The sequence below is a fragment of the Python bivittatus genome, unplaced genomic scaffold, assembly GCF_059951505.1.
Source record: "Python bivittatus isolate LINGU-HERP-01145 unplaced genomic scaffold, Pbiv_v1 ctg000320_np1212, whole genome shotgun sequence".
Lineage (NCBI taxonomy): Eukaryota > Metazoa > Chordata > Lepidosauria > Squamata > Pythonidae > Python > Python bivittatus.
The window spans coordinates 8,789,820-8,802,584 of NW_028277052.1; the positions used below are offsets into that span (position 1 = coordinate 8,789,820).

Here is a 12,765-nt window from a genome sequence, read left to right on the forward strand (position 1 = left end):
AGATTAGATTGAAAGAAACTATCCAAGGACTAAGTTGTGTTTTCTTGACCAACTCGGCTGTGTACATCTGGTAGCAAGTACATGCGCGATAGCATTTTCCTTTCTCCATACTGCTTATAGTATTATCTGCTTATAAGTAAACATACTGTTTCTAATTGAGGTTACAAGCTTACTCTGTTGTGTGAATCCAAATGGTCATCACTGTGGACCATCATAAACTGTAACACTGTAATCTCAAGTATAGGCTCAGTTTTCAACAGGGAACAATTTTAGGTCTGTACAACATGGCAAGCTTGTAAATCCAATTAGAGTTATGCTTGGTAGGGGTAAAACTGGGGCCTATTTACACTCACTGGCCAAGATTTGAAGCTGTAGCTTTACAATCAGATTGACAGTTGTATCCACGTTTTTCCAGTCCCATTCAAACTATCTACAATCCAGCATCTTCCAGATATGTTGGGGTACCACTCCCATTTCCCTCTGACACACAGTGAAACAGTGGTTTTTAGACTCACATTCCACCTGTAAGAATATAATGAAATGCACTGAGATAACTGTAAGTGAAGAACTTTAAGCACTAAATCTTAGGATGAACGTTTACTCTTTACTGAAGTTAGTTAAAAAGGGGAATCATCCTTCTGACCACACAAAATTCTATATGAGATGATGATGATGATGATGATGATGATGATGATGATGATGATGATCTGCAAAGAAGCTGAAGAGACAGTGGACCACCTAGTTAGGTGCTGCAAGAAGATTGCACAGACCGACTACAAACAACAGCATGACAAAGTAGCAATAATGGTGCACTGGAATATCTGCAAGAAATGCCATTTGCCTGCAAGCCAGAACTGGTGGGACCGCAAAACAGACAAAGTAACAGAAAACAAAGAAGCCAAAGTGCTCTGGGACTTTAGAATTCAAACAGACAAGCACCTGCCACACAACACCCCAGACTTAACAACTGTTGATAAGAAAGACAAAAAAGTCTGGATAGAGGACATGGCAATACCTGGAGACAGCAGAATAGAAGAGAAAGAACTGGAGAAAACCACAAAATATGAAGACCTGCAAATAGAAGTAGAACGACAGTGGCAAAAGAAAGCAACAATAGTACCAGTAGTCATAGGTGCCTTGGGTGCAATCCCAAAACATCTGGAGTGCCACTTGAACACCATCAGCACTGACAAAATCACCATCAGTCAACTGCAAAAGGCAGCTTTACTTGGAACAGCTTCCATCCTGCAACAATACCTTTAACACCATCAAACAACATCTGCCTATCCCAGGTCCTTGGGAAGGACTCAATAGGTGGATAAAAATGGCAAATCTAGTCTAAACATCTGGCTAACTGTGTGACCAACAATAATAGAAATGCAAAGGCAGTTTCAAAATTTCATAGAGCAACTATTCTTTTTAGCTACCCTTTGTTTTCCATAAGTAGTAATAAAATATGTTTTTTGTTTCTCACTGCATCTTTCCAAGACAATTAGGCACATTATACCTGGACTGCAAAAATCCAAATGACCATTGAATGGTAGCAAAAAGACATTGAAAACTCTCTTTGTCACCATGCAGTGGTTCTCTTGATTTGTGCACCCCAGAAATGGTACACCAAGGCGACATTTAAAAACCCAGCAACTCCAAGTAACAGGCACCCATTAATCCTATTTTATTCAGAAAACAGTCCCAGGAGATAAGCTAGACCATGGCAAGGCAGTGTCTAAAAGAATAAGATGCATCTTCCACACTAAAGTAAGGTCTGGGTCTGATCAACATCTGAGTCAATGAACTTGGTCAACGCTGCCTTGAATTCCATGATGGGATGGGGAAAAAGTTGCTTGAAAAGTACCTTAAATAATAAAAAGCAATCACAGGTATGTTGGCTAAGGGGGGTGGGGGGTGGGGGGTGGGAGGAGGAAGAATCCCAAATCCATAACTTGGGAAAACATTTTAATCCCAAAATAGCATGAAAGGATGGGTGAATTTCCAAGTTTTGCACAACTCATGATCAAAGAGAAGACACAATAGAGGCAGAAGAATTTAAATCTTGGAGCTGAAAGTTCGGACCTAAGTTTTAGATCTTGTTGCTTCTCTATTCCTTGTGGGGATATTTTTTAGCAGGGTGGCGGCGGCGGCAATATTCTGCCCAATGAAAGCTCCAGGGAATGTGAAACTTTGCATCTTCTTTTGCCGGGATCCTGATCGAGGCCTTCCCTACATAGCGACGGGTTTTTAATAAACAGTGAATTGCTGAAGTCTCTCCCTGAACTTTGTGGTCTGGGTAGCTGCTCAGCTGCTCCAGGGCCTGGGTGGAAAGTTGTCACAAAACTAGTCGCACCCTCTTGTGTGCCCAAATGACAGTTGAACCTGGGGGCGAGGTTTTACTAACAAGGGGGTGAACTTGTTTACCTGAGAAGTGTAGCTAAACTCAGTTTCACAACCTTGACAAGCTGAACTGGCCAGCTGGGCTCCACCACTTACACAGGGTAATTTAGGAAAATTATACCTCCTCCTCTCCCCTCCAACTATTAAAAACAAAACCTACAGAAAACGTAGGTGAAATCAATCACCGGGGGGGGGGGGTAGATATCCTGCAATTTATTGAGAATTTTCCCTCCCTTTTGAGAGACCCTAGAACGGGCAGAAGTCACGTTAAGAGGCTCATCCTTAGACCCTAGCCTCCTTCATCCGCTCAGATGACAAACTGCCCCTCTTGGAAGTTACAGACGTAACATTAACATCTGGAACCGGGGTGGCCCTTACCCCGGATCAATTAGGACGGGGTTTCCCAAAGGTGCGGTCTTTTGTCTACGGCGCCAGTGAATTCCCCCCGGTCTGTCTCCTCCCCTCCCCGGAGCGAGAAGAAACCCGGGGAAGAAACGGCGCCACGTGGAGGGTCACCGCTGCGCCCTCTTTTCTGGCCGGGGGTCGCGGGGGGGGGAGAGCGGGAACCGGCGGCCGCGGCGGGGCTGGGCGCAGCAAGCAGTTGGGGCGGAGGAAGGCCCTCCCCACCCCGGCCGCTGTCCCCGAGCGGAGGCCGCCTCCCTCCCCTTTTGCTTGCAGCCGCTACTGGGCGAGGAGGGGGGGGGGCGCTCGCAGCGGCTTGGTAGGAGAAACGCCCTAGAAAGACGAAAGGGAACGCGGAAGGGAGCGAGAGCTGCGGCCGGAGCCCATCAGGGCCGCGCTGAAGAGCGAGCGAGCGAGCGAGCAGGGAGCGCAGGCGGCAGCGCAAGCCGCCAGCCCGCCGGCCTCGGTCTCCTGCCAACTTTGCGCCAAGGACGGTCGCCGCCCGCCAGGAAGCGCCTCGCCGTCCACGGGGGAGCCGGGCGTCCCCCATCGCGGTCCCTCTGCCCCTTCCCCTTCCCGGCTTTCAGATCCCCTCCGGGCACCTCCTGCGGCCGTTCACCATGAAGGCGGCGGGCGACCCGAAGCCCACCTTGACGATCATCAAAGCCGAGAAGGTGGAGGTGGACCTCTTCCCGTCCCCCGGTGAGTGAGTCGCTCGCATCGGTCTCCCGGGCGCCGAGGGGGGAAGCGCGCCCGGGCGCCGCCGCCGCCGCTGCCGCCACCGCCGGGCTCCTCGTGGGTCGGTTTCATCCTAGCTCCGGCCCCGACCCTTCAAGCTTCGGTCGATGTCGTTCCGGGCTGGTTTTGCCTCTCTTTTTCTTTCGTTTTCCCAACATTTAGTGGAGAAGCCCCTCGCATCTTCCCTTCTCTCCTCTTTCCTGACTTTCTACGGGTTCGCGAACCCCGATATCCCCCTCCCCCCGGAGGATGATTACTTCACCCCTGGATCGTTTGCCTTTTGACCCGGGAGGGTCCATTTGGGTCCCCAGCTTTGAACTGTATTACTGTACTTGTAAATTCATGGGGGGGGGGGGGGGAGAAGAACGATGGAGAGATTGAATGTCCCGCAGGCACCGCCGCGTCTCTGACAAGGCTTAGGGGCTGTTCTTGGGCTTCTCACCCCACCTTGGCTCCTTGCTGCTGGGTCAAAGAGGAGGCAGCGGGTCGTGATGGGTGGGGTGCGGGTCTGGGTGTTTCTCCTGCATCCAGGGGTCCTGAGTGTGTAGGATAACATCGGCGCATCCTATTGACAATTGTACCCTAGTCTCGAAACCTTCCTCTGCCCCCCCCCCGCAGCCGTCATGATTGATTGATCGATCGATTGATCTCTCCCTGTCTCTCTCTCCCCACCCCTCCCTCCCAGCCCCGTGTTTCGGTCTGCGCGGAGGTGTAATACAATTCAGGCATGTGGTTGAAGAAACTTAATAGAGCTGGCTCTGGCTGTTTGTGTGGGCTTAAAGGGAGGATGATTTTTAATGCAATAGCTGTTGCTGAAAGTTGCGTATTTGACTTCCTCTGACTGTACAATAAACTGGAGATGCCAGGAGTCCTTTTAAAGGGGAAAAACAGGGGAAGGAAGAGGAGAAGGATGCAAGAAGAGAAAGCATTTTAATAACTGATAGGAGTTTCGATCTAACTCTAATAATAATAATGCCAGTGCTTCCATTGAACTCCATTGTTTGTTGAGTTAAGGTGGGCATGTCCAGACTGGGTAGATCAGGGTTCAGGTTCTCACAAAGCATGAACTGCACTGATAGTGGAGCATACCTGAGTCTACTCAAAAGTAAATCTCATTTGAATTCAGCAGAATTGACACCCTTATATATATCCAGTGGGGTTGCAGCTTAGGTGACCTTAAGTCAGCAATTTCTTTTGGTCCTTCAAAACAGGACAAGCTCTTGTTTTTGAGTTTTGTGCCAGAAAAAGCAAGATGATGTAATCCATAAAGTATCTGGAGAATGTGGATCCTTCCAGAGATTTAAGGGAGATTTAGAGAAGATAAAAATTCTGATTACTTTCTTGACCTTTTCATGTAACATTTATACTCGCCTATAAAAAGAGCATTCATAAATTTACTCCCCTGTCCGAGCGCGCCTTGCCCAAGCTAGAAATACAGTGTTTTGTTTGCCTTTGGAAGAAAATAGGTTTTGTTAATAATTAGGTCTCATTTGGGTAGTTTTTCCCTTTAAGATATAAATACTTCACACCCCATGAGGCTTCAGTAAGTCTTTCTTTTTCTGTTGTCAAGTAAGTATCAGCATTTTTTTTCATCATTATGCCAGAGTACTGTTACTAGATTGTTTGCAACTCCCACCCCCAGCCCAAAGGCTGGGAAAACTATGATGAAAGGGAGGGGAGGGGAGAATCCAGCCCTTGATGCTATCTTGCAAGATGATTTCAGGAACATGTTGCTATGCTACTGTTACCATCAATAACTTTAAATACTTGCGTTAATGCTAAACCCAATCTGGGTGCATTAATGGGAAGTTCTGCATTCTTTTAACCTTATATGACTTGCTAGCAAGCTCCCAAGGTTAGGAATTCTGCTACTGGATTCCTAGAAAGAGAGCAGTGCCTGGAGCTTCCTTGACCATGCAGAGGCCAAGCACAGCTACATTTGCATGGTGAGAAAGGGATTAGAAACTCAGCCTTCAGATGATCACCATTCACAGCTAGAATGTTTTCTTTGCTGAGGCTTCTTTTTTGTACAGGGTAACTTGTGCATTTTAATCCTGGTTTGAAAATTGCTGTCTTTTGAGCAATATTACTTAATTAATCTTTTCCCTTGCCTAAGAAAACAACCTCAGTGTCACCTTGGACCATTTAATGCAGTAGCAAGTTGCGTGTGTGTGTGTGTGTGTGTGTGTGTGTGTGTGTGTGTGTGAGAAACAGGTGATAGCTTAAATTTGTACCAGTATATTGCTTATAAGGCATTGTAGAAATAGATGCTTTTTAAAAACAAAGGAGGGCCACCACCAAATAAATGAATGCAATTGTTACGTTGTACTGGAAGATATTTTTAAGCTTCTCAGGAATCTATAGAATGCCATTCAATAAATAAATGGAGAATTTGATATTCTTTTCCAAAGTAGACACTCCCCTTATGTTTCTTAATACGTTGAATAATAGATTAATAGATTATGGTGTATTACAAACAGAAACAAAACCTTATGCAAAGTGAGCTCTGGAACAGACAAATGACTTAGGAAGATCTCGGTGCAGATCTTGCCATAATCTAACCAGGTGAACACAAGCAGTGTCTGAGAACACTGAAACAGTATATAAATGTTTAATAACTATTTAGTAACTGTTAAACTCAGCCTTGTAAATAAGTCCCCAGATGTTATTATTTGTAAGGATCCTTACTAGCTTGCTTGCCAACACATACCTGTGTTAGTCATCTGTGGTACATTAACGGCCTGGAAAAGGTGAAGAGGAGGAAAATTAAAAAAAAGGAAAGAACAAAAGAAAGAAAAGATTCTTTAAGTTTTCAAAACCATATTGGCTTCTTCACCCGAAAATGACGAAACACTTGAAATTACATCAGGCTGTTGGCAGCTGCTGGTAAACAAGGAGTAGCCCACTCAGGTAGAACCTCTCTCTCAATTCCTAGTAGGCCTGTCCTGATCAGAAGATGGAGCCTCTCTATTCAGAAGTCATCTACAACTGAAGACAAACTGCTATGGAAGCATGGGATTCCACCTAGTAGACCTAGCTGTTGGGTTCTTAGAGATATCTGGTTGGATACTCTGAGAGCCAAGATGGTAGACTTAAATCAGATGTACCTAATTTCTGGTCCTAAGACCTCTCCTAGAGGCCATCTAAATATTGACACTGAAATATAATTTTTAAAGTGAAAGAAAGGAGTGACTAAACACATGTGTAATTATATTTATATCATCTGTTGGGATAGCATTGCAGAGACTTCTTGATTGTGGCTCTGATGTCGAGGAATCCTGTAGATTTCCTTTTAAATAGGCCTATCCAAATATAGCAAACCTGTCCAGGTTGTGATCCACTAATTCAAAACTCAGAATGTGAGCCTGGGCAGGGCTCAAAGCTCCCTCTCTCTTGTGCAGCGTATCTATAAATGCAAAAATGGGAATGTATCGACAAACACCTGCCAAATCACAATAAATAATCACTGCCACTCATGCCCTGGTCACCTCTCGTTTGGATTTCTGTAATGCACTCTACATGGGGCTGCCCTTGAAGGCTGTCCGGAAGCGTTAGCTGGTGCAAAATACAGTGGCACAGGCAGTTATGTGTGCCCCTAGGGTGGTATATGTTAACCTCTGCTCCGCGAGCTGCACTGGGTCCCCGTTTGCTTCTGGCTCCAATTCAAGGTGCTGATTTTGATCTTTAAAGGCCTTCATGGCATGGGGCTGGGTTACCTGAGAGACCGGCTCTCCCCGATTACATCTGCCCGTCCCATCAGGTCTGGCAGAGAAGGCATGCTGTGGGTCCCAACTCCCAGAGAATTGCATATGGCAGGCCTTCCCAGGAGGTGGGCTTTCTCTGCCATGGCGCCCGCCTTGCGGAGTCTTCTCCTCCCAGAAGTGAGATTAGCTCCATCCCTCTCAACACTCTGCAAGTCCCTCAAGACCTGGCTATGTGATCAGGCCTGGGGTTCCCGGGGGACTGGGGAGATTTTGTGATGGCTCCCTTATTAATTTTATCCCCTCCTATTTTGTGTGTTTTTACAGTTTTTTATTTGTAATTGTTTTTATGTATTTATTCTTTTTAATTGTTGTACACTGCCCAGAGTCACTTTGTGTGAGATGGGCGGCTATATAAATATGATAGATAGATAGATAGATAGATAGATAGATAGATAGATAGATAGATAGATAGATAGTTAACAAGTTACATTTGGGGTACTAGGTTCCCCATTGTGCCTATGTGTTGTGTAACTTATAGGTGTCTAAAATGGGTGGGGAAAATATGTATGTTTGCTTTTTTATTATTTCTTTGCATAGGCTTTGCAATTCAATGCTTAGTTTGATCCAGTTTTCACGGGCAACTTTATAAAATATGAACTGTATTTTATTGTTGTTTGGTATGATGTGATATATGTTGCCTTGGGGTCCTTGCTGCTCTGAGCGTGCTTGCTTGCAGATGTTTCATGACCCAACTAGGTAACATCATCAGTGTGAGTCTTCGTTAGCAGCTTAAGGTGCGGAAGGTACAAACTTAATAAATAAAAATACATTTGGAGTATATCTAGAGAGAGATTGTTCTGCAGCCAAGCTGTCTGTATGCAAAGCGCTTTCTAAACTTGATCTTGGAATGTTCCAATATATCTGTCCATCTGGGAGCACATACCTGGGAGCCATAATTCTTAACACTGCTACACACCTTTCACACATAAATCTACCCATTTCCCCCTTGTCCAGGGAAGAGTCTGGGTACCCCTGTGACTAATCTTATATAATGGTGCAGCCCTTCTCCATTTCTTCCTTAAATTAACCAGAAACTCACCCTTGAGATCCTCATGTGTTAGGAAACTCATGAGAGAAACCTAAACTCTAATGTAAAAACTGGGGAGACTGTAGAGGTGTTGCATGTATTGTTGGGTCCATAGCAACTGAATTGCCAACCCCTGACCTCAGCAGTCTAATTTAAGGGAAGAAGAGCTCTTTCATTGTGACTGCTAAGCAAAAGGGAATCAGGAGTCCTTTCTCCATCTTTTGCCAGTGACCTAGTGAACTCAAACTAGATCTCAATCTATTTTCTGCCTCCCTGCCCTCTATAGCAGGGCTCCCGGCACAGAAGTTTAAATTCTTGGCCATAAGGGAGTAGGTGGGATGGTGTCGTCTTGCTGGTAGAGTCTTATGAGCTAGATGCAGAATGCAGTGTCATGAAAAACCTGTGGGAATTTGATTTTTCTGTATCAGACCCAGCAAGGTTATCTGTTTAAACTTTAACTTCTCATGGCAGCAACTGACTGCTGAAATATCTTAGTTTGATGATGGAAGAATTGGAAAGCAATTACTTAAAAAAACTTGGGTTCTGGGAGTCAGAAACCATGTGCAAATGGGAAAAGAATGATTTCCCTTTGATGTTGCCATGTGTTTTGATTATTTGAGGAGCCCATTTCTCCTCCTAAAATCGGTTTCTTTCCAGCATGTTAACAAACCCATTAAAACCTAAATCTGATTCTTCCTGCCCCTTGGAAGACTTCAGGCATTTTAAAGTTGACCCAAAGTTCAAATATTGGCTTCATAAACGATAGAAAGCAAGACATGATTTCCTATTGACTTCAGTTTCAGTGACTTCTGTTTTGGTGGCTGAAATCCTGGTGGGAGCTAAGGAAGGAAGGGTTGTTAATTAGCTAGCTTTATCCCTCCCCCAGTTCACTAACTTCAGAAAGAATGTTTTAATGAATGTCACAATTGCTGTTGAGCAGGCAAAGCTGGGGCAAGGCCATAACACGGTGGCAGGGTGTAAATTTTGCAAGCAGAAGAGCTCAAGTTCATTCCTGGACAGTTCACTCTGAGCCATGAGAAAAAATACTTTCTTTTTGACCTATAATGGTAAAAAAATAATATAGATGAGCCAATGGCCATAAAAGTGTCATACATTTTGCTATGCAATAATTTATTTAACCATGGTTTGTTGAATACATCACAACGGTCTGGATCTGTACTGCATGTGAAGGCATATACCATGGCTTAGAGATCACAGTGGTTAGGCTTACACAAAACATCAAGCTATAACACTGCAGCTTGATCTTGACGTAGCCTTAAGCAATAATACTAGATATTCCAAAGGGATGTTTCTAAGGCAAAACCTTTGTTCTTTAGTAGATGAAGATGTTACTTGTTGTTACGAGTTTGCCTTCTGAGAAATGGGTGTTTCAATATTGAACATGCCATGTAAGTAATCATTTTATGAAACTGATCATAATACTAACTCAGTGTCCAAACTGTCCACCTATCCTTAGCTGACTCTTTCCCAACAGACTAAGACTGAAGCAAAAACATTTGGTCACTGACTTTTTTGCACTTGATCCTAGAACAGAAGGCAAATTTTTCAGCTTTACAAATGACTCATTCCCTCCCTAATATTCGACAATGTATGAAAACATTAGCGGTTAATTAAGACTATTTAAACGTTCTTGAAATTGTTGACAAGGCTTATAGTTGAGAAGAGGCAACGGATGATGTAGCTGAGCAGGTTTTCCTGGGAGTAGGCTGTTTCATAGGAGAGGTGGCAGGATTATTGAACAAAAGCTACCATTTGCAAAATAACAGTTCTGAATTCATGGATAGAAGACTGATGGCTGACAGGTTTCTCAAGGTGCAGGAGTCCTGTAGCAATTAGATTTGATCTCTGTATCAATCAGTAGAATAGTATCAAGATATGTTTCCATGTGACATGAAGGAAAGTTACTAATCTGAGCAGAGAAGTGAAGCGTGAGCTGTTTTTCTTATTTAGGTGGGCTGATTTCCCTTTAAGAAGAGAACTCAGTGTCACAGGGTATATCTTCTGTGCAAAATGTTCCATATTCAGTTGCTATCATTCCCATCTGACCTAGAGGACAGGGAATGGAAACACCACTGCAAAGTTCCTACGAGGCTCTTGGGAATTGTACTGGGCTGGCTGGATCTGGAAGCTGAGTTCACATGTTTTGCTAAATTGTGGATTAATTTGAACATGGTTTGTTTAACCAGCCATAAGCTCCTATGGCTAAGCCATAAACCATAATTTACAAGCCATAATGGCTGTTTATATCCTTCTTGCTGGGCTAAAACCAAGCTAATAGTTTTACAGCTGAATGAAACAATTCTTAAAGGATGGTTTAGCTCAAATTGCCTCCTTCACATAATACTAACCCACAATGGGTAGATTCATATATTGAAGTAAACCAAACCAGACAAACCACATTGTGTATGAGCTAGTATTCATACCCCTTGCTACACCAGGTTCACACAACGCATCAATTAAACCATAAGGTGGCTTAAATCCCTGTCTGTATTTGCAGAAAAACTGGGTAGCCATGTTTTTAGCTTAGTATGCTGTGTGAAAGCAGCCTGTAAAGCTAGTTGTGTGAACCTAGACAAATTAATTCAGTGATCCATGATTGACTTAACCATGACTAAGCATGTTTAGGGAAGGTAGATACTGTGGATACGAAACAAGTTTTATTTCTTCTTCTATTTTTCAGGTCTAATTTGAAACCCAGCTTGACTTTTCCCCTGAAAGTGTATTTTTTTAAAGTGCTGGTAGCCATAGTTTCCTCTATCGGTGGAGAAACAGCTCTTTTTTTTTAGTAGAAAGTAGCCAGAGAGATCTCCAGATCTTATCCTACTCTCCCCTAATCATACTTCCAGATTGGATTCCAATTTAAAAACAAACACAATGGAAAAATACACATCCCTGCATGCCACAGCTAGTTTGGGTCTTGGAGAAATCAGACTTTTGATCTGATCAGTGTTTTCATTTCCCATTCTTGGAAGACCTCCACTAGAAGTCTTTCCCTTATCTGTAGAAGGTTAAAAAAGAGAAGCTTGGTCATTTAAAGTTACAACCAGCCTTAGAGTCACCTTCTGTGTTTGGAGTTACGCAGCTCAAGTTATAGCCTAGAGCAGTGTTTCTCAACCTTGACAACTTTAAGATGTGTGGACTTCAACTCCCAGAATTCCCCAGCCAGCCATGCTGGCTGGGGAATTCTGAGAGTTGAAGTCCACACATCTTAAAATTGTCAAGGTTGAGAAACACTGGCCTAGAGGATCTCATACAATTTTTGATCCATTTGGTTTTGCTATATTCAGCCTGTGCACAAACCATTTTTCTCACTAGCAATCAGACAAGAAAGTGGGTATATGCCTATCTAATGGGGATAATTTGAAATTTTAAAAAAATGGATTGGTCAACTATTTTTCCCAAAGCAAACTCACCCATTAATTTCACTCTGGAACAGGGGGAGAAAGAAGAAGGACGACAAAGTGGCAATGCCTTTTTAGGTTTAAAAGCTAAGCAGAGTCTAGCTTGGTTAATAATAGGATGGAAGACCTCTACTTTAGGATAGACTGGAAAGTAACATAACTCCTCCAAGGAAGCAATGGCAAATCATTTTCCTGCAGTTGCCATGAAAATGGAAAGGATCTTCCAATGAAGTTAGCAGGAGCTTGATTAGAAGACAACTTCCTTTTTAAAAGGAAAATAAACAAACAAATAAATAAATACATTTTAAATTTAAATAAATTTAAATTTTAAATAAATAAAATTGACAGCACAATAAATGTAGTTTGTCTGGTTTGGGCTTTGTGCACCATCTGATCCCAGGGTGATTTGTAAACCAAGGCGTGTAGCTTAATATGTGAATCTAGCCATTGGTGGCTTAGTCAAGAAACCACAATTAATTTGGCTTGACGTGATATATGAGCCCACTCTTGTGACCTATCTGGAATGTTTACATTCCTCAAACTTTGCTTTTCATGAAGACTGCATGTACAGGTTGCATTATTTGGATGTGTGAACACATCCACGTGTAGCTTGTTCAATGAACTGCAATTATGTTAAACCATGGTTTAGTGTGGTGTAACTCATTGCCACTGTGACTTCAACATGCAATACAACAGAAAGTTAATATGTGAGTGGAGAGGATCTAATCTTACTAGCATTCTCATTAAGTCAATGTACTCTGTGTTTGGGACCTCAGTCCCAGAAAGAGGTATTAAGAAGAAAGATATGTTCAGAAGCATTTGCATTCTGTCTTTTTTGATTCTCTTACAGAGGAGAGAACCAAATCTGAAGTCTAATCTTGCCAAGGCTGTAAATAACATCAGCTTAGCCATTCTTCTTCTGCTTTACTTGGCTAGTTAACTAGATAAAATCTGGGGTGGGGTGGGGTGGGGTGGGAAAAACAGCAGAAAATCTTATTTCTGCAATGGCCACCAAAGGTCT

General features: G+C 43.3%; 1 protein-coding gene across 2 annotated transcripts in view; it reads left to right on the top strand.

The window, feature by feature from the left end:
• Nucleotides 1-12,765, top strand: part of ETS1 (ETS proto-oncogene 1, transcription factor) — a 106,201-nt gene that overhangs the window by 39,598 nt on the left and 53,838 nt on the right. The window contains exon 1 of one of the 2 annotated variants that reach the window (XM_007424017.4): nt 2,988-3,495. The exons of the other annotated variant lie outside the window; for it this stretch is intronic. Coding sequence (XP_007424079.1) covers nt 3,414-3,495 — 82 coding nt within the window. The 5' untranslated portion in view covers nt 2,988-3,413. Of the gene's footprint in view, nt 1-2,987; nt 3,496-12,765 lie in introns of those variants that run through there. 2 annotated transcript variants of the gene reach the window in all.